The sequence below is a fragment of the Silurus meridionalis genome, chromosome 4 (genome assembly GCF_014805685.1).
Source record: "Silurus meridionalis isolate SWU-2019-XX chromosome 4, ASM1480568v1, whole genome shotgun sequence".
NCBI lineage: Eukaryota > Metazoa > Chordata > Actinopteri > Siluriformes > Siluridae > Silurus > Silurus meridionalis.
In genome coordinates this window covers 27,244,061-27,263,805 of record NC_060887.1, presented here as the reverse complement: position 1 = coordinate 27,263,805, position 19,745 = coordinate 27,244,061, and the positions used below count along the sequence as shown (strand labels likewise).

Genomic DNA, 19,745 nt, shown 5'->3' with positions numbered 1-19,745 from the left:
GAACATTTTTTTACTTCAAAAGCTATTCCCTGTTAGAAAATCACATCAAAACTGTTACACATAACAGACCATAACTCGAAATACACAGACACTGTGCCAGCGTTTCTTGCAAAGGCATTTTCTAACAGACTGGCAGCTGATGCACAGGGAAAGTGCGAATATACATCCTTATAAAGACATCCTACATGACAGCATTTAATACACCTCATTCAATCATGCTTCAAGCTCTTGCTGTTTCTAAATCCCTTTGTCCTAGTATGCGGCATTTCTATGTTCCATGTTCCATGTTTCCGCATCACAGGTCTCTTAAAATGAACAAAGTCATTTGTTTTTCTTTTAGGAAAACATTGACATTTTTACAGCTAAAATTGCATCCAAGAAAGCCATCATCTTCTTCTTCTTCTTCTTTCGGCTGCTCCCATTAGGGGTCGCCACAGCATCTCATCTGTCTTCATACCCCCTGTCCTCTACATCTGCCTCTTTCACACCAACTACCTACATGTCTTCCTTCACCACATCCATAAACCTCCTCCTCTTTTTCTCCTTCCTGGTGGCTCCATCCTCAGCATTCTCCTACCGATATAATTTATGTCCCTCCTCTGCACATGTCCAAACCATCTCAATCTCGCCTCTCTCACCTTGTCTCCAAAATGTCCTACATGCGCTGTCCCTCTAAAAAACACATTTCTAATCTTGTCCATCCTCGTCACTCCCAACGAAACCCTTAACAACTTCAGCTCTGCCACCTCCAGCTCCACCTCCTGTCTTCTACTCAATGCCACTGTCTCTAATCCATACAACATCACAGGTCTCACCAAGATAGATAGATAGATATTACATCAAAATACAAATACATTTACTTTTAAAATGTCCCTCTGCAGTGACCGTGTAAAATAAGTAATGGGAAACGTTTAATGAAACTCAATTATTCTCACTCATGGATTTATTTATTAAATCTCACACAGTATCGGAATGCGGTTTTCTGGTCTCTGGAAAAGCTGCTTGAAATTTTCCAAACACTAAATCCGTGTATTTATCGCCAGTGCTCCACTACCTACTGCACAATGCCACTGTGGGGGGGACTTTATAAATAAAAAATATAAAAATCTATTTCAAATTCCTTTAAAAACGGTAACTGCACCTTTTTTAAGTTTGAAATGATCCCGAACTTTTCCGCCGTTTAATTTGCTTCGATGGATTTTTGTAATCGAATTACTTAAGGAATCATTACAGCCCTACTGTGAACCAATCACATGAAAACATCTCCCACCCAGTACCAGCACCAGATATACCCAAGCCAAGCAATAAAATACACAAGTGCCAGATATAAACATGCACAGGCTCTGGAAATTCTTAAGTGAACTGAAATGATAAAAAGTCCAATAGTAAATACTGAAATTAGGCTATATAGTAATATAACACAACAACAACATGAGAATAGACAGTCACACCCCAAAACCTTTGACTAATCTACATATGTAAGTTTCACCCCACCTGAACAAATTACACAACCTCACACAATCCCAACACCTTCCCCTTTATTAACCAGCCAAGCAGGGTGAAGACATGATGGAACACCTCAAGAACACGTTAAGGCAACTACATTACAAAGATTATTCAACCAGAATATAAGTGGGGCAAAAGCAACCAGCATGTATATCAAACACATAAAAAAGAATCTCCCTTTGCTCTCATAACAACATTAAAACTTCATATCATAGATTTCATAAGGTGTTGGATGCATACTTTTAAAATTCTGGTCCATGTTGTACCTGACTGCATCATGCAACTCCTGCAGTGTTTTCACGTTCGTTATCATGCTGTGAAACTCCTTTCACCACATCCCACAGGTATTCAATTGAATTCAGATCTTGTGACTAGAAAGTTCCCTGAAAAATGTCACAGCCTGTTTAAATATTTGTGTTCATGAAACCAGTTGAAGATAATTTTTGCATTGTGACACAGTGCATTATCATGCTTGAAGTAACCATTAGAAGAAAACTCTAACTCTGGCAATGAAGGGATGCACATTGTCTGCAAAAAAACATTCTAACAGTCTGTGGCAGTCAAGTAATGTCTGGTATTACAGCCCCAAAAGTTTGCCAAAAAAATATTCACCACACCATTATACCACCTCCACCAGCCTGGACTGTTGACACAAGGCAGATTGGGTCTGTGGAATCATGCTGTTAGTGCCAAAGTCTGAACCTACCATCTGTGTCTTTCAGCAAAAATCTGATTCAGACCAGTCTAGTTTTTTCTTGTCTTCAACTGTCCAGTTTTGTTGAGCCTTGGCCCACTGCAGCCACAGCTTTCTGTTCATGGAAGACAGGAGTGGAATGCATGACTTTATGCATTGCATTGCTGCTACACCATCAGCTAATTAGACAATTGCATGAATGAGTGTTTGACCAGTGTATAATTTTATTCATTTTCATGAAACATCTCATATCTTTTGCAGTCAGGGACCTCTTTGACGGGTCAATAAATTCCACAGATGGCCTCAGAACAAATTTAGCCTACGTCATGTACGTCATTTAAATGTGCGTATTTTGCCTAATTTCTACAAGCATATGGCTTTATTTTCTGAACATTCTATTGACAAACAAATTACATTCAAGCAGACATTATTTATAGGTTTACTTGCTTATTGGTTGGATTGAGCCCATTAAAATCAGAGTAACAGACAAAAAGGTTAACACTTATAATACTTTAATTATAAATATAATAACTTTCATAATGGATAACGGTAATTTACATTGCCCTAACTTAATAAAATGCATCCCCTGGCTATGTTGACAGAACCTGGAGGTCCTCGAGTCATTAGTTTAAAGAATGTATTTTTAACCACAATATCAGGGAGACAGAAATAACAGTTCTAAATAAAGAACTGCTAAGACTGAATCTTGCGATCACAAATTTAGATTAAAATGTGCTTTTGCACATGCAGCCAAACTATGTTAGAACCACACACACACACACACACACACACACACACACACACACACACAAACATCCTGTTGAACCAAACCATCATAGAGATAAGGTCTACTTTGGCATTTTCATGCATCAAAGCTGGTTTTGAGGTAAAAGTCTCACCTGTAGCAATGTTCACTGAAGGATATAAACTTTGTTGGGTTATTTAAACGCTGCCATCATGATTAAACTCTTCAAACCCTAAATTTGACACACTGGCCCTTAAGAGATAAGATCACTTATAAGACATCACTTATAAGCCTTTTTGCACTTTACCCAACACTGTAGTCTGCCATTTGACTACGCTTTACTATAGCCACAAAATATATAAATAAAGTGAACATCCTGCTGGTCTCAGAGAATACACAAGATTAAAAATAGACTTCAACCTTCTGTGTTGCTTTCGAAAACTAGACGAACACGTGAAGCCGCACAAAAATGTGTGCAGTTGAAGCCAGCTTTTTGCTAACTCTGCTGTTTCTACTGGAGTCGAGAAATCCAACAAGTAACTGGAAAATGAAGAATGCAGGATTCAAAACACATCTGGGTTCAGAGCGAGCTGTGTGACTGAGAGCAATAGTGGCAGTGAAATTAGGAAAAGCTCTGTGCTTTAGACACAACACCTTTTGATTTATGCCAGGAAAAGTTTAGCCATGTTACATTTTATGCATAGCATTTTTTTATTACCGCACTTTTTTCCCACGTTTTGAACCCTGCGGCTCATTTATGAATTTTTCCTGGGTTTTTCCCGGTTTCACAAACTTCAAGCCAAAAAACTGAGCGACATAACATTAGACAATTGAAATTTCCGAACGGAAACGAAAAAAACGCACCTCACCTGTGTTCTGAGCTGCACGGCATCGAGAGAAAAAACGTTTTTTTTAAACGCACGACTATGACAAAAGATAAACTCCTGAGAGAAATAGTTGTGAAAGGAAGGAGGAAGACAGTGAACAATGAGTTACTTGGTAAGCTACTGTTTAGATACAAGCCGTTGTAACGCGTTGAGTCTGGGTCATGGGAGAGCTCGCTAACTCCAGTTGCAACAGAAATCATATAAGCACAGACAGGTTTCCAAAACTCGTGCTTTTTTATTTTTCTTGGCAACAGCGTTACGGGTTAGTCAAAGAAACTTAGAAATGAGCATCAGAAAATAATAAGGACATATTCCTCGGTCTTGCACACACGCAGTAATACTGGAAAAATGCGGCGGCAGGCTATTCCCAAAATGGCGATCTGCTCTTAAAGGAGCCACAACATATTTCACCCGTGTAACAGACACTGTCGTTAAAGCCTGTGTAAAGTTCATTAGTTTCAGTGTACGGCTTATTTATGTTCAAAATAAAAATCTTTGTCAAATTCAGTGGGTGCGGCTTATATATAGGTGCGCTTTATAGTCCGGAAATTACGATATATATAATGCTCAGTATGAATAAAATTACTTAAACTCTGTAACATTATTAAATTTTTTATTAACTAAAAATGAAAACCTGGGGCACGTACACAGTCAGTCAGTGCTTATTCCCCCACTATAAAAAAAAACTTACTGTAGCCAGACACCACCGTACTGTATTCAATTTCACCTAAAAACATTCCTACTATTATTTAACATCAAAAGCACTTAAAAAAGCAGAAAACAAAGGCAATAAACTACTGTCGATTTATTTCTCGCCGTAAAAAAAAGATTGTTTCACTTACGTGAGACAACAATATAATTCCACAAAATCCACAGATTGCGAAGCAAAGGAGTGAAAGGCTGCACCAAGCACCCGAGAAAAGAGAGCACACAATCTCCTATAGCAGTGTCCACATGACGACAACAGCAACGTGACGTCTCTTATCACCTGAAAGTCACACAGGCCATCTCTATTTCTGCCATTTTTCACTTCTCCACTCTCACCACGTGGTGCAGTCACTGCTTAAACGCTAAGCAAATGAAAAAAAAAATTTAATGTAATCTATTTACCTTCACAGCCTTTACTCTAATTCTACACTGAATCAGATGTATAATTAAAAGTTGGTAGGGTTATAAGCATTTTTTTTCCCAAGAAGGAATTCAAACACAGACAATCAAATAAATACAGAGGAAAAAAACAGATTAACATACAGTAGCGTGAAAAAGAGTTTGCCCTCTTCCTGATTTCTTATTTTTTGTCACAATTTAATGTTTCGGATCATTAAACTAATTTAAATATTAGTAAAAGATAACACAAGTAAACACAACATGCAGTTTCTTAAATAAATGTTATTATTGAGGAAAACCAAAATCCAAAACTACATGACCGTGTGTGAAAAAGTGTTTGCCCCTAAACCTAATAACTGGTTGGGCCACCCTTAGCAGCAACAACGGTCAAGTCAAGAAGCTTTTATTGTCATTTCAACAATATATAGCTGACGCAGTACACAGTAAAATGAAACAATGTTCCTCCTGAACCCTGATGCTACATACAACAAAAATCACAGAGAACAGAAAACACAGGGCCAAGGACTAGTAAGTGCATGTGTGCAACCTGGTGCAAACAGTGCAAAGACAAACACAAGACAGTGCTTTTATACACAAAACACTAATTACAAAATAAAAAAATAGCTCTGCCAGTAAACCTGTTGTAAAGAGATGTCAAGTGAACAGTAACAAAAACGTAAACAAAACAAAGATGTGCAAAAACGGCATGTAAACAGTTTATGGTAATATAGTGATGTAATGTGAGTGGTCCTGAAAAGACATGGGTGTGCAAAGTGAGTATGAGTGTGTGTTGAGTCAGAGACAACAATATTGTTGTACAGATCAGTTACACAGTGTGTGTGTGTTCAGTTCAGTGTTGGCTGATGGCTTGAGGGAAAAACTGCAATCCAGCGTTCGTGATAACATGCAATGAGTGTTACAGCACTGTGGAGGATTTGGTTCACTCATCTATGCAAAGTTGTTGTAATTTAGCCACATTGGATGGTTTTCGAGCATGAACCACCTTTTTAAGGTCATGCCACAGCATCTCAATACGATTTAGGTCAGGACTTAGACTAGGCCACTCCAAAGCCCCAGACCATCACACTACTACCACCATATTTTACTGTTGGTATGATGTTCTTTTTCTGAAATGCGGGGTTACTTTTACGCCAGATGTAATAAAACACACACCATCCAAAAAGTTCAGCTTTTGTCTCGTCAATCCACAGAGTATTTACCCAAAAGTCTTGGGGATCATCAAGATGTTTTTTGGCAAAACTGAGACGAACCTTTATATGTTCTTTTTGCTCAGCAGCAGTTTTCATCTTGAAACCATTTTTGCCCAGTCTCTTTCTTATGGTGGAGTCATGAACACTGACCTTAACTGAGGCAAGTGAGGCCTGCAGTTCTTTGGATGTTGTTGTGGGTCTTTTGTGACCTCTTGGATGAGTCGTCGCTGTGCTCTTGGGGTAATTTTGTTCGGCCGGCCACTCCTGGGAAGTTTCTCCACTGTTCCATGTTTTTGCCATTTGTGAAAAATTGCTCTCACTGTGGTTCGCTGGAGTCCCAAAGTTTTAGAAATGGCTTTATAACCTTTTCCAGCCTGATAGATCTTAATTACTTTCTTTTTCTTTTGTTTCTGAATTTCTTTGGATTTTGGCATGATGTCTAGCTTTTAAGGATCTTTTGGTCTACTTCACTTTGTCAGGCAGGTCCTTTTTAAGAGATTTCTTGATTGTGAACAGGTGTGGCAGTAATCAGGCCTGGGTGTGGCGAGAGAAATTTAACTCAGGTGTGATAAACCACAGTTTTAACATGGGGGCAAACACTTTCGCACAGGGCCATGTAGCTTTGGATTTCGTTTTCCAAAAATAATAAAAACCTTCATATAAAAACTGCATGTTGTGTTCACTTGTGTTATCTTTTATTAATATTTACATTAGTTTGATGATCTGAAACATTAAAGTGTGACAAAAATGCAAAAATAGAAATCAGGACACAAACACTTTCACACCACTGGATATCTGAATTCAGGTATTCCTCTACTTACGATGGAAATATGTTACGACGACCCCAAGTTGAAGATGGTACAACGACTGTGACAGTCTTTCCTGCTTCGTGCTGATTTATAATTTTTCTTTTCTGTTTTAAACTGAGGGCTTTCCTCTACATTTTTTCACTACCAGCAGGTGACATACTTGGGCGCTTAGAGGACATGTTTTTATCACTAAAATTGCTGTTTACAACAGAACAAATACACACCGAGGCAACTTTACTCCGTGGGCCGCTAGCGAGAGTGGGGCATCTCACCGGGCGAGAGATTCGCTCATCCCAGCTGCGCATCCAACGTGTCATACATCGTATGCTGCTGCCTGTGCCTGTTGCGTGAGATTTTAATATCGCTCTCGTCATCGTAAGATCTAACCCATCGTAACTCGGGGACCATCTGTAGATACAATACTGTGGAAATGGTTTTAGGCAGGTGTGATAAAAACGCTGTAAAGTAAGAACGCTTTCAAAAACATACTTTTTAATTATAATAATTTTTTTTTTAATCAATTTATAAAATCCGAACCGTAGTTGGTGCAACTACCCTTTGGCTTTCAATTCTTACACTTGAACAAAGTCAGGGATTTTGTGGGATCAGTCAGGTGTATGATTAACCAATTATACCAAGCAGGTGCTAATGATCATCGATTTCATATGTAGGTTGAAATAGAATCAGTAACTGAAACAAAAACAGCTGTCTAGGAGGTGTTGTAGATTTTTTAGTCTCGCTCCCGCAAAAAATATGTTCTCGCCTGCTATATTTGAGGTTTTTCCCGTCCACAAAAAAGCCTGCAGGTAAAATGTATAAGTAGATTTATTTCAATGCACTGACTGCTTCTTCCCGCTACTCTGCTTTTTAGTTTCACTTACTTCCCTTTTAAATATGAATGAAAGAGAAACGGAAAAATGAACAAACAAGGTTTTTTTTAGTTTGACTTTTTGTGTAAATGATGAACATGGACATGAACAAGGAACTTTTCAGAACATCAGCTGAAACGATATCATAAAAAAAAACTACGCCAATGTTTTGTTGTGTTCTGTGTTCCTTTCTTTAATAATGAAGTAATATCTGTAGCACTCAGCGATTCTCCTCTGTCTTGCGCTTCAGACGTTGTGCCTCGGTGTGCTCTACTAGTTAGCGCACGTGAACCACGTGACAGATGGCTTCCGACCCTGTGCCTGTAAATTGTTTTATATTATTTTGGTTGCCATTGTTGCTTTTGTGCAGTGGATAGATAACCAGTTAATTGTTTCTAGTAATTTATTTATTTATTTGTAATATTTTTAAGACCACTCTGCATGAGTCACCAGAATATTTTTTTTCCCTGCAACCCGTATACACACACACACACACACACACACACACACACACACACACACACACACACACACACGGGTATTTTGCCGCCCGCACTTGCACCCGCACCCACCCATCAAATCTTGTCCCAGGCCGCACTTGTTTGTGTCGGGTCTCGCGGGAGTGCAGGTCTCGATTTCAGATGAACTGTGTCAAAGATGTGCTTTGCACTTTACAGTAAATACACTATGTTCATGAGCATGAAGAAAAATAAATAGAAAATTTTAAATAAAACAGTAGAAAATAACACAGTCCGGTTGCATATAAAGAAAAGGAACATGCATGTGTCTCTCAAAGATGATAAAAGTCTAGTTGTTTCCTATCTTTTGACACACTTTGCAGCATTAAATGTACAGTGGGCTTGTTCAAGGGTGTCATTTTTAACAGACAAAAGAATCTCGTGTGAAACTGTCAACAACATTATATATCAAATACTAACACAAGATTTTCCATTTTCTCTAATAGTGACTATTTGTGGTTGCCAGATTAAATATTTACAGACAATATGTACTAAAGAAGCATCAACTGTTTAAGCTAAACAACTTTTATTTACCTGTGTATTGCACGGTTTATATGATCATACGTCAGTAGTCAAAGCTAGGACGTATTAACAGTCTGATGAGACACGCGCATGGAAAGCGAATCCTGTTACAAAGACACGTTTATAACCTTTTCTGACCTTTCGACTATTCTGGAATATACCTCAGGCAACTTTTGATGAAAAAAATTAAATGTAAATAATAATAAGAAATATTTTTTTTAATAAATATCATGTTTTATGTTGCTACAAAGCTGACAAATCTCACAATGTTGGAAAATGGAATAAAAAATCTTTGTTTAAATTTGACTATGATTAATAAATAAACAGTCAGTTGGTTAAAAAATAAAATAAATTGCAAAATGGCAAAAAAAAAAAAAACCTTGTCAGAGGAAAGGTCAAGGTTAAGATATTGTAGTATTTAGCTATAGTTTTGAATATGATGACACTTTCAGATTTCTCATTGGGTTAAATGTTATTGGCATTAAAATAAAAAAATAATTGTTATATGTACCGATCCATTTGAAGATTTTACACTACAGGATCACAAACTAGCAAAAAAAAACAAGCCTTCAAACAGGAACTTCAAATAAAATATTCTTCAACTTTCATTTTTTCCCCTCACCCCAGCATACATGCAATCTTTTGAAAAATTGGCATGTGGAAAGCATTTCTCCTTTTCTATATTGGCTTGACATTTGACCAAGTCTCTGAATGCTGTAGGCGTGTTTGCTATGTGTGGTGCAAAAGTGTGTCATCGCTGCCTTTCTGCCACTGCTAAGGTTTCCTTGGCGTTTACGAAGAAATTCCTGATAAGCCTCTATGACTTGTGCTAGTCAGTTCATGTTCAAGACAAGTTTTGCTAATTCCTTTTATTTTTTTCTGTTTCACAACACTCCACTGAAACTAAATATGCAGAATTATGTTGTTTTTGTCATACAGCACTTGTCACTTTATGCCAGCTGACATGATGTAGTAAAACCAAACATTTGTCCAAAACAATTCCTGATATTCCATGCACGAGGTGTACAGATGTATTTCTATTTCTGTCTCATTTATCGGTCAGCGTACATAATCATGTTTATATGCAGCACTGCTCCCTCACCCTGGCCAGTCACTTCCAATCTGTAAAAAAAAATACCTCACAGCTTCCTTCCATTTACAGTAATAATATGTTGCCGTCATCAAAAGTAACAGTGGGGAGGACAAAAAAATGTAGCAATTAAAATTAAAAGTAAAATAGAAAAATGCTCACACCATTAATAAAGACAGAAAACAAATTTAGCTTAAAGGATAAAATGTGAAAAAAAATGACTTAAAATGACAAAGGCGATCTACACTTTCTTCTAAAATGCATTACCTATATTCGATGTTAAAATACTATTTTTTATAATAGTTCTTTAATAAGCTGTGTGTTGACGTGTTGTTCGTGTCAGGTTACGTGATAAGCAGACTCTCATGTTAGTTGTGTGATTTAAGAACATTGCTATGTCACATATGCATCACCACCTAGTGTGCTCTTATCTCAGCATGTGCTAAAATTTAGGCTGAATGACCACAAACATTCTTCAATATGAGCTTTAGGTGATAAGCAGATGTTTGGTTTTTGTTAGCATGTGGCACTGGCACTAGCAGAACTTGTTCATCAACCGCCTTTTGGCTCAATGGCACGAAAAACAACGTCAACAATATTTTTTATAGGATCATTACATAATCAACTTGAGAGTATGGCTAAAACGATTCCTTGAGTAACTCAAGTAATTCGAATATTTGCCTCAATGCTTCGTTTAGTCAATTTAACTACACACGGAGCACTGTGTTTGCCCACGGACCATTATTACTGACGCACCACCTGCTGGACCGTTTTAGGGTGTTGCCAGTTCCCGGTCTCACCTTCTCTGTTTCCACGCAGGACACTTTCTCCCATCGAGGCCGAAAACATACGTACACCACTTTCCACACAAAGCTAAACGTTTATAAATGGTGTTATACCATGGACAGGTAAACACAGAAGACACTGCGGAATGAAAAAAGGCGGAACGGGGGAAAAAAGTAGCGAGGGGCAAGGAGAAGATTCAGGCCAAAGAACACAACAGAATGTTTGCAAAGTTTGTGGTCATTTTAAAGTAAAAAATAAAGAAGACACCATATTTACACACCATGTTTACCTTTTTTTTTTTTTTTTTTGGTAATTTCAGATTGATTTTTTTTTTATATTTTTATTTACGATTTTTTGGTTATATATTTGTATTCGCATTTTGATGTAATATGGCAATTAACTGCACTAGATGGTTTTAGTTTTCGCAGATTGCAATGTCAGCAATAAAAATGTCATTTTTCTGAAAAGCAAAACAAACAACTTGTTCATTTCAAGCGGCCCGTCTTTTTTTTCTCTTGTTTATTAAGTATTGCTCTGTAATGAAGAAAAAATACTTCTTATCCGATTACTGTCTAATCAGTAAAATACTCAATTACTAAAATAATCAATAACTGCATCCCTACTTCAGAGTGATACTGGCACATCACACTTTGCGGTCAAGTAATAATTTCCTATAACTACATGTCCTGTTGTGTTTTATTTCTTACATTTTTGAGTTTTTACAAATATTTGACAAGGCCTATAAATAATATCACCTGAAATCTAAATGTCCACATTCATAAAATTGAATTACTGAATACAAAAAGCTCAATGAAAGCAAAGTCTAGCCGAATAGCACACATCTAAACATCATTATAAGCTGTATTTGGGTTAGTATAACTCAGCCATATTCATAGACCGCATGCATTGAATTAATCTTAATCCCAATATCCTCAGTGACACAAAAGACAAAAAATGTCAAATAAAGTCAAATTAGACCTAATGTGTTCTGTCGGGGGAAAGTTCAGGAATAAAAATAGGCGTTATGACTCTAATAACATTCATAATCTACACTAAATGTGTACTAAGGGTGCCTGTGGAGATTATTATAGAGCTAAATGATAACTGATTGCAAACAGTTTCAAATTTGATTATCTAATACGCGGAAGAAATCACCTGAATGTTAGAAGTTATCTGGAAAAGTCGTTTTTGTTCTATTAAAACTAATAATAAAACTCAGTCAGCTCTGTGATCCATGTGGCTCGGGGTTTTTTTTTACACTAAGCTTCAGATATTTATGCCACTAATCCACTGCACAACACTGCTAGAAAACATATCCATTTCCCTGCATAAGGAACACCTGCAGGATATATTAAATATTTATATTCCCATGAAATACTAGCAAACAGAGGACAAACAAGGCCATATTAAGTACTAACTTCTTGTTCAATAGTTTGTACATTTTAGGTGAACTCATAGATGAATTCTATGCAAATCATAGACGAACCCAAACCTCAGTTTTTTACCAAAACGTTTTCCATACCGAGCCTCAAGCAGTCTTGAATACAGACTAGTCTCCAGCTAGAGGCAGAGCTTTACACACTTTTACACGAACAAAACCAGCAAAAGAAAAAGTCCTGTACAAAGCGACAAGGACAAGTTTAAGGGGACTGGATGGCATTCGGTCGGTTTGCACCGTCAGACAGTTCCGCTACTGGCCTGCTAGCGATACGATACTAATCATCGACCCGTAAACAAGTGTTACATGTTTACCGTCTTGCTCAGAAAAGTGTCCGAATCAGTGTTAGATCCGCTAGTCATTGTGAAAAGGAGAATATCTGGACGACCTGGAGGATAAAAGTATGAAAAAAGCTGTCGGTATCATTTAGCTGCAAGCTAATCTATACATGTCTAATCCAAAGCAGTTGCTTAGCTTTGATCTAACTACCAATACAAAACAAAAAAATTGGTACTGATAAGTGGTATATTAAAAAATGTAGTTTTTAAGGATTGTACCCTGGTGTGTGGGTGACGGTAAAGTCAGTGGTGAAAGTTGTTAGACGGTACACCCTGAGCTGAATATCAACATTGTGCTAGCAAGTTAAAAACTCACCCAGCGCAGGAACCGCAATGTTAAAACCGGAGAACAGCCGCGTGTACACCGCTGTCCTTTTACACCTTTAGCCGCTTTAATAGAAATGTATATAGAAGTAAATATAATCCAAACTCGCACTCGCGGTTAATCCGGAAAGTTTAATCCCTTCTGAACTTCTAAGCCGCCAGCGGTAGGACCACAGTCCACTGTGATCAACAACAATATGGCTGAGTTCAGTGGAGAGGGGAAAGAGCGACACACACTTTCTCAGTGTGAGAGACTGAACTGCTACTAACTACTGATTCCAACTACTGTTTTTAACTGTTGCTTCTAACGACTAATACTGAGTAATGCTTTTAACTACTGATATTAAGTACTGTTTTTAACTACTGATACTAATTATTGATACTAATAAATGCTTCTCACTATTGCTTCTAACTACTAATACTAAGTAATTATTCTAACTCTGATACTTACTAGTGATACTGTTGCTACTAACTATTGCTTTTAACTACCAATACTAAGTAAGTATTTTAACTACTGATACTTAGTAATACTTCTTACTACTGATACTAACTGGTGATACTGTTGCTACTAACTATTGCTTCTAACTACCAATACTAAGGAAAGTATTTTAACTACTGATAGTAACTAGTGATACTGTTGCTACTAACTATTGCTTTTAACTACTGCTTCTAACTACTGATACTTAGTAATTCTTCTAACTACTGATACTAACTAGTGATACTGTTGCTACTAACTATTGCTTTTGACTACTGCTTCTAACTACTGATACTAAGTCATTATTCAAACTACTGATACTAACTAGTGATACTGTTGCTACTAACTATTGCTTCTAACTACTGCTTCTAACTACTGATACTTAGTAATACTTCTAACTACTGATACTAACTGGTGATACTGTTGCTACTAACTATTGCTTCTAACTACCAATACTAAGTAAATATTTTAACTACTGATAGTAACTAGTGATACTGTTGCTACTAACTATTGCTTTTAACTACTGCTTCTAACTACTGATACTTAGTAATTGTCTAACTACTGATACTAACTAGTGATACTGTTGCTACTAACTATTGCTTTTAACTACTGCTTCTAACTACTGATACTTAGTAATTCGTCTAACTACTGATACTAACTAGTGATACTGTTGCTACTAACTATTGCTTTTGACTACTGCTTCTAACTACTGATACTTAGTAATACTTCTAACTACTGATACTAACTGGTGATACTGTTGCTACTAACTATTGCTTCTAACTACCAATACTAAGTAAATATTTTAACTACTGATAGTAACTAGTGATACTGTTGCTACTAACTATTGCTTTTAACTACTGCTTCTAACTACTGATACTTAGTAATTGTCTAACTACTGATACTAACTAGTGATACTGTTGCTACTAACTATTGCTTTTAACTACTGCTTCTAACTACTGATACTTAGTAATTCGTCTAACTACTGATACTAACTAGTGATACTGTTGCTACTAACTATTGCTTTTGACTACTGCTTCTAACTACTGATACAAGTCATTATTCTAACTACTGATACTAACTAGTGATACTGTTGCTACTAACTATTGCTTCTAACTACTGCTTCTAACTACTGATACTTAGTAATACTTCTAACTACTGATACTAACTGGTGATACTGTTGCTACTAACTATTGCTTCTAACTACCAATACTAAGTAAGTATTTTAACTACTGATAGTAACTAGTGATACTGTTGCTACTAACTATTGCTTTTAACTACTGCTTCTAACTACTGATACTTAGTAATTCTTCTAACTACTGATACTAACTAGTGATACTGTTGCTACTAACTATTGCTTTTGACTACTGCTTCTAACTAGTGATACTAAGTCATTATTCTAACTACTGATACTAACTAGTGATACTGTTGCTACTAACTATTGCTTCTAACTACTGCTTCTAACTACTGATACTTAGTAATACTTCTAACTACTGATACTAACTGGTGATACTGTTGCTACTAACTATTGCTTCTAACTACTGATACTAAGTAATTATTCTAACTACTTATATTTAGTAATTATTCTAACTATCGATACTAACTAGTGATACTGTTGCTTCTAACTAGTGATACTAACTAGTGATACTAACCAATGATTCTGCCTACTGATTCTAACAGCTACTAGCTAATGTGTTAACTATTCATACTAACTACTGATTCTAACTATTACTAGTAACTAGTAATAGTTACTAGTAACTACTGATGCTTAATACTATGTTTAACTACTGTTTCTACCTACTGCTTCTACCTACTGCAATGAATTACTGCTACTAACTACTTATAATAGCTAATAGTTTAAACAACTGCTTCTAACTACTGCTACTAACAATTGCTTCCACCTACTGAGTCTATCTACTGTTACTAACTACTTGTATTAACTACTGCTTCTAACAACTGCTGCTAATTACTGCTTCTAATCACTGCTATTTACTACTGCTACTATCTACTGCTTCTAACAATTAATAATAACTACTGCTACAAAATCTAGCTAGCTAACACATAATATTTGTGAACAGTTATGCATTTTTATGTATTTTTTGACTGGTTGAGATGATGTAATGTAAATCTCTGAGAATGCAAACCAAACATTGTAGTAAAATCTCTGTTGTGTCCAGCTGTGGCAAATGCAAGCTTATTTAATTTCAGCTAAAACTGCTTTCCTTAATGTTAGCAATCTTTATTTTTTTTCTAACAAGAGTTCGTCCCTCTAATCAACATGTCAGTAAATTTTGTTTTAACACAAACAATCACACACTTGAAATGAATGTGGGGAGATGCTTCTCTGGTATAACTTGTTAAAATGAGATATAAGTTAAAGAATCTGAGCTTCTGCTTGTGCAGCACCACTTCTGTCAGCTATTACAAAATAGCACTTACTGACAAATGCCAAGTTATCAAAGGTTTTAGTTTTTGTCCATCCATTCTTAGAATATAAAATAATTTTGGGGGTTACAAATAATCTGGAAGCAAAACAAACTTGGCAATGGTTACAAATACTTCACCAGCAGTTACACATTATTCACCAATCTCAATAACTGTGAAAACACTCACACTATCTTACCTCCTGCTTGGGCCCTTTCTTTTCTGAACACTTTCTTCGCACAGATAGATCACTCTCTGCATTATTTCTTAGTGAAATCCATTTAAAAGGTTCTTTGGTAGTTAGAAGCTAATAACACAGACAATGATAGCACTTATTTCAGTTGTACCATAGCGGAGAAAAATGTTAGTAATTGAAACTCAATTTTATGGTCTATTGATCTGCTAGTTTTATAGAACAAATGACCACATCAGGCTCTAAATCAGTTTAAGGTTCAGACAAATCTTTTCTATATCTATAGTCACTTCTGATCTGGCATTTTGTCAGTATGTAACAAACCATAAGCTCTGGGTAAAGTATAACCAACTACTGGTGTGAATTATGAAAAGGTTGTGAAAGGACACAAAAATTAATGGACAAAGACATTTAAAAAAATATATTTTGTGGTTGTATTATAATTCTTAAGTAAACTAATCATATCACTGGTCATATCACGTTTTTATGAGTTTATTTAGAATGTTCACTCTTTATTTTTTCCCAATTTACATCAATTATTTGGAAAGGTCATTTATTTATTTGTACAGATGATACATCCTGATGATGCACCTTTCAACACCACACATTCACGCCTTGTAGCAATTTAGTGTAGTCAATTTCCCCTATAGGAGGAAACCAGAGAACCCAGATGAAACCCCATGAACAAAGGGAAAGATGCACAGAATCTCCAGACAGAAACCTGAGCTTAGATCATGAATTTCTCAGACAGTAATAATTCTCCAGGTAAACCAACAAACAAACAAATGAGAAAACTATAGTATGTTTGCACCAGTGGCGGCTACTGGTCTGTCAGAGAGGGGAAGCTCATTTTCGGCCTACATCATAAAATTGTCTATTTATTTAAAAGTAAATTCTGCCCTACGTTCCTTTTCAAGAAAATGGTCTGTGACCCTGTCGTACCAACTAGGAGTCTTTTCAAGTGACTTGACCAGTGTCCTCTCAATGGCCAGCAGAGCTAGGCTGCTTAAACGGCCTTGGCCCATTGTGTTTCGGGTGTAGGACTTGAGTCGCTTTAAACAGGAGAAGCTCCTTTCTACACCTGCAGATGTAGCTCCAATTGTTGCCACTAATGAGAACAGTTTGTAAAGCTGAGGCATTGCACTGTCCAACTCCATGTCTTTAAGGAACACCAAGTAATCACACAGCTTTCCCCTGTTACCCTGCAAGTCCTGATCTGAATACAGGACTTGAAGTTCTGACCTCAGTCTTCCTGAATCAAAGTGATGGCCATGAATGAAGGAATGAATGAATGAATGAATGAATGAACGATCTAAAAAAAAAATATTAAACTCTGTAAAACTGAAACAAGGAATGTGGTGTATAATTGTGTGAAATGTATGATGAAAATCAAGCAATTTCGCCAAGCAAATATCAAAGAAATAGGTTGCAGCAGTTTTATTTCGACTGAACTTGAGAAATCCGCGATGGGACTGAGCGCGAATAGCTTCAGTGATTCCTTATAGTACAGAATCGCTGTCAGTCAAAAGGAGATGCAGTCTTTCGACAGACCCTCCAATCATCACGCAGAAGCTCGGAGTCCGGGCCAGCCCACTCCCATTCACCCCAGAGACGCTGAGCGTCCGTGGGCGGGACATAATCGCAGCGTTTATCCAATGACCGTCTAGTTTCGAAGCGCTGAAAAAAACCGTTCAAAGCAGCCCCATTGAAGTCAATGGACGCTGGGCTTCAATAGGGAAATGCACTGTGACGCTGCGGGAATGTATGAGAAGGAAATCGAGTCAGCCGTCCTGCTATATGTAACTGATTCTGAACGAACTCGTCTTTGAGATGAACGTTTTCTAACGCATTTTTAGTCAATAAAATGTTAATACAATAGTACATATTTGACCATTAATTTTGTGACATTATAAGGGAAGCCGAGCTTCCCTTGCAGTCTTAAAGAAATCGCCTCTGGTTTGCACCCTCCTCTGCTTTGACCAGCACGCGCGCGCACACACACGCGCGTGCGCACGCACGTCAAAGCGCTCGTTCCAGCTGTGATTTAAGAGCGCGCGCATGAAGCCCGGAATTTGTACCTCCAGAGAATTCACATAAGTCGAAATGACACTTGTGGATGATTTTTTTGCTCGTGATTTTATTTTAAAAGGTTTTTCGAAGCATGGAGGACGGAAACACGGCGTAGATGCACAAATCCGGTTGATATTGGAATTCTCCTGTGATGATGTCTAGGTATGAATAAAACGCGCGCGCATTCACGCACTTCATCACTTCATCATATCAGTAATTGTGAGTTGGTTACTGCCAATATTGTGGACTACTGTTCATGTAGTAACTGTCTGCTTCATGCTTTGGATTGAGGAGAACTTTTACGCACAGGAGATGCTGGAAGAGCCGACAAACTGCAGCATGTGTTGCTGCACTACTCTGAACAAAATACTGACCCTCGCCTTCATGGTCGTACTGATGTTTGGGATATTGTGTGGAAACTCGCTGACTTTGGCCGTGGTGCTCGGAACGAAGCATTTCCACACACCCCAGGGATATCTGAAAGCCTCATTAGCAGTGGCGGACATGTCCGTAGGGATTCTTGTGGTTCCTCTGTCCGTGTACGCAGAGATCAGACTCCTGTTGCCGGATGCGCCCCCGGGCTGGACAGCGCGCGATTCCCAGCACACGCGTTTCCACCCGTGCATTTTGATTGGTCCTGTGTTTGCAGGCTGCACTCTGGTTTCCATCACCACCGCGTTTCTGCTCACGATTGAACGCAGCATTGCTGTTCTAAAACCTTTGCACAAAGACGCAGTTATTACCAGACGAAGGACGTGCATGCTGATAGTATGTTCCTGGACGGGCAGCTTCTTCTTGGCGCTTTCCCCGCTGATCTTCAGCAGCGAGATCGCGCTGGAGTATAACGCATGCAGCAGAATGTGCAACTACGCGTTAGGAGCCGCCGAGTTTCCGTCCCGAGCTTGGCACATCCTCTTACTTTTCCCAGCGTTTGATTTTACACTTCTCGCAGGCACTGTTGTGACGAACATCATATCCTTCACTACGATCCGCCATCATTCGAAGAAAAGAAGGCGTCTGGCTCAAGCGGGCTGCCAGAGCACATCAGGACCGACTTTCTCCGACATCAAGGCTGCAAAAACAATCGGCGCGCTCACGCTGGTCTTCACCGCCTCCTTCACTCCTGTCGCGGTGTTCGTAGTGGGAAACGTGACTGGAAAGACATGGTGCAACTTCTCGTTTTTTGCTTTCTGGATCCTTGCAGCAAGTAGTTGCTGGAATGTCATCATTTACAGCGTAAGGGACCAAAAGTTTCGACTCCGAGCGCGTCGGCTTTTGGTCTTCTCAAAAATTAAGGATTCACCCTGAAGCTTCACAATCAGGACTTACAAATGAGTTCTTCACATTTCACAGTGATTTTTATATAGAAAGCTATAGGACATATCATAATATAATATTGCACCAGTCAAGTTTATTTCTATAACGCTTTTCACAACAGACATTGTCTCAAAGCAGCTTTACAGAATTCAACAGTTAAGGTGAATGATGTGTGTTTATCCCTGATGAGCAGCCATGGCCAAACATAGGATGTAGGATGTTTTGGAGACAAGGTGAGAGAGGCGAGATTGAGATGGTTTGGACATGTGCAGAGGAGGAACATGGGGTATATCAGTAGGAGAATGCTGAGGATGGAGCCACCAGGAAGGAGGAAAAAAGGAAGGCCAAGGAGGAGGTTTATGGATGTGGTGAAGGAAGACATGCAGGTAGTTGGTGTGACAGAGGCAGATGTAGAGAACAGGGGG

At 37.9% G+C, this 19,745-nt stretch overlaps 2 protein-coding genes across 4 annotated transcripts in view; one reads left to right on the top strand and one right to left on the bottom strand.

Annotated features, from left to right (window-relative positions):
• The window catches only part of plekhf2 (pleckstrin homology domain containing, family F (with FYVE domain) member 2), a 28,586-nt gene extending 15,493 nt beyond the window's left edge, over positions 1-13,093 (bottom strand). The window contains exon 1 of one of the 3 annotated variants that reach the window (XM_046847849.1): positions 12,837-13,093. The gene's annotated coding sequence lies outside the window, so the exon portion shown is untranslated. Of the gene's footprint in view, positions 1-2,212; positions 2,317-4,674; positions 4,699-12,836 lie in introns of those variants that run through there. The other 2 variants (XM_046847852.1, XM_046847850.1) reach the window with 2 other exon arrangements.
• Positions 13,094-17,829: 4,736 nt separating this feature from the next.
• On the top strand, positions 17,830-19,493 carry LOC124384868 (trace amine-associated receptor 7d). Its single transcript, XM_046847848.1, has one exon. It carries the CDS (start codon positions 18,280-18,282, stop codon positions 19,309-19,311), a length of 1,032 nt encoding a protein of 343 aa, XP_046703804.1. The 5' UTR covers positions 17,830-18,279; the 3' UTR covers positions 19,312-19,493.
• Positions 19,494-19,745: the final 252 nt, after the last annotated feature.

What these genes read in the sequence shown, in the direction of transcription:
- LOC124384868 (XM_046847848.1), top strand. Translation starts at nt 18,280, where the DNA reads ATGCTTTGGATTGAGGAGAACTTTTACGCACAGGAGATGCTGGAAGAG.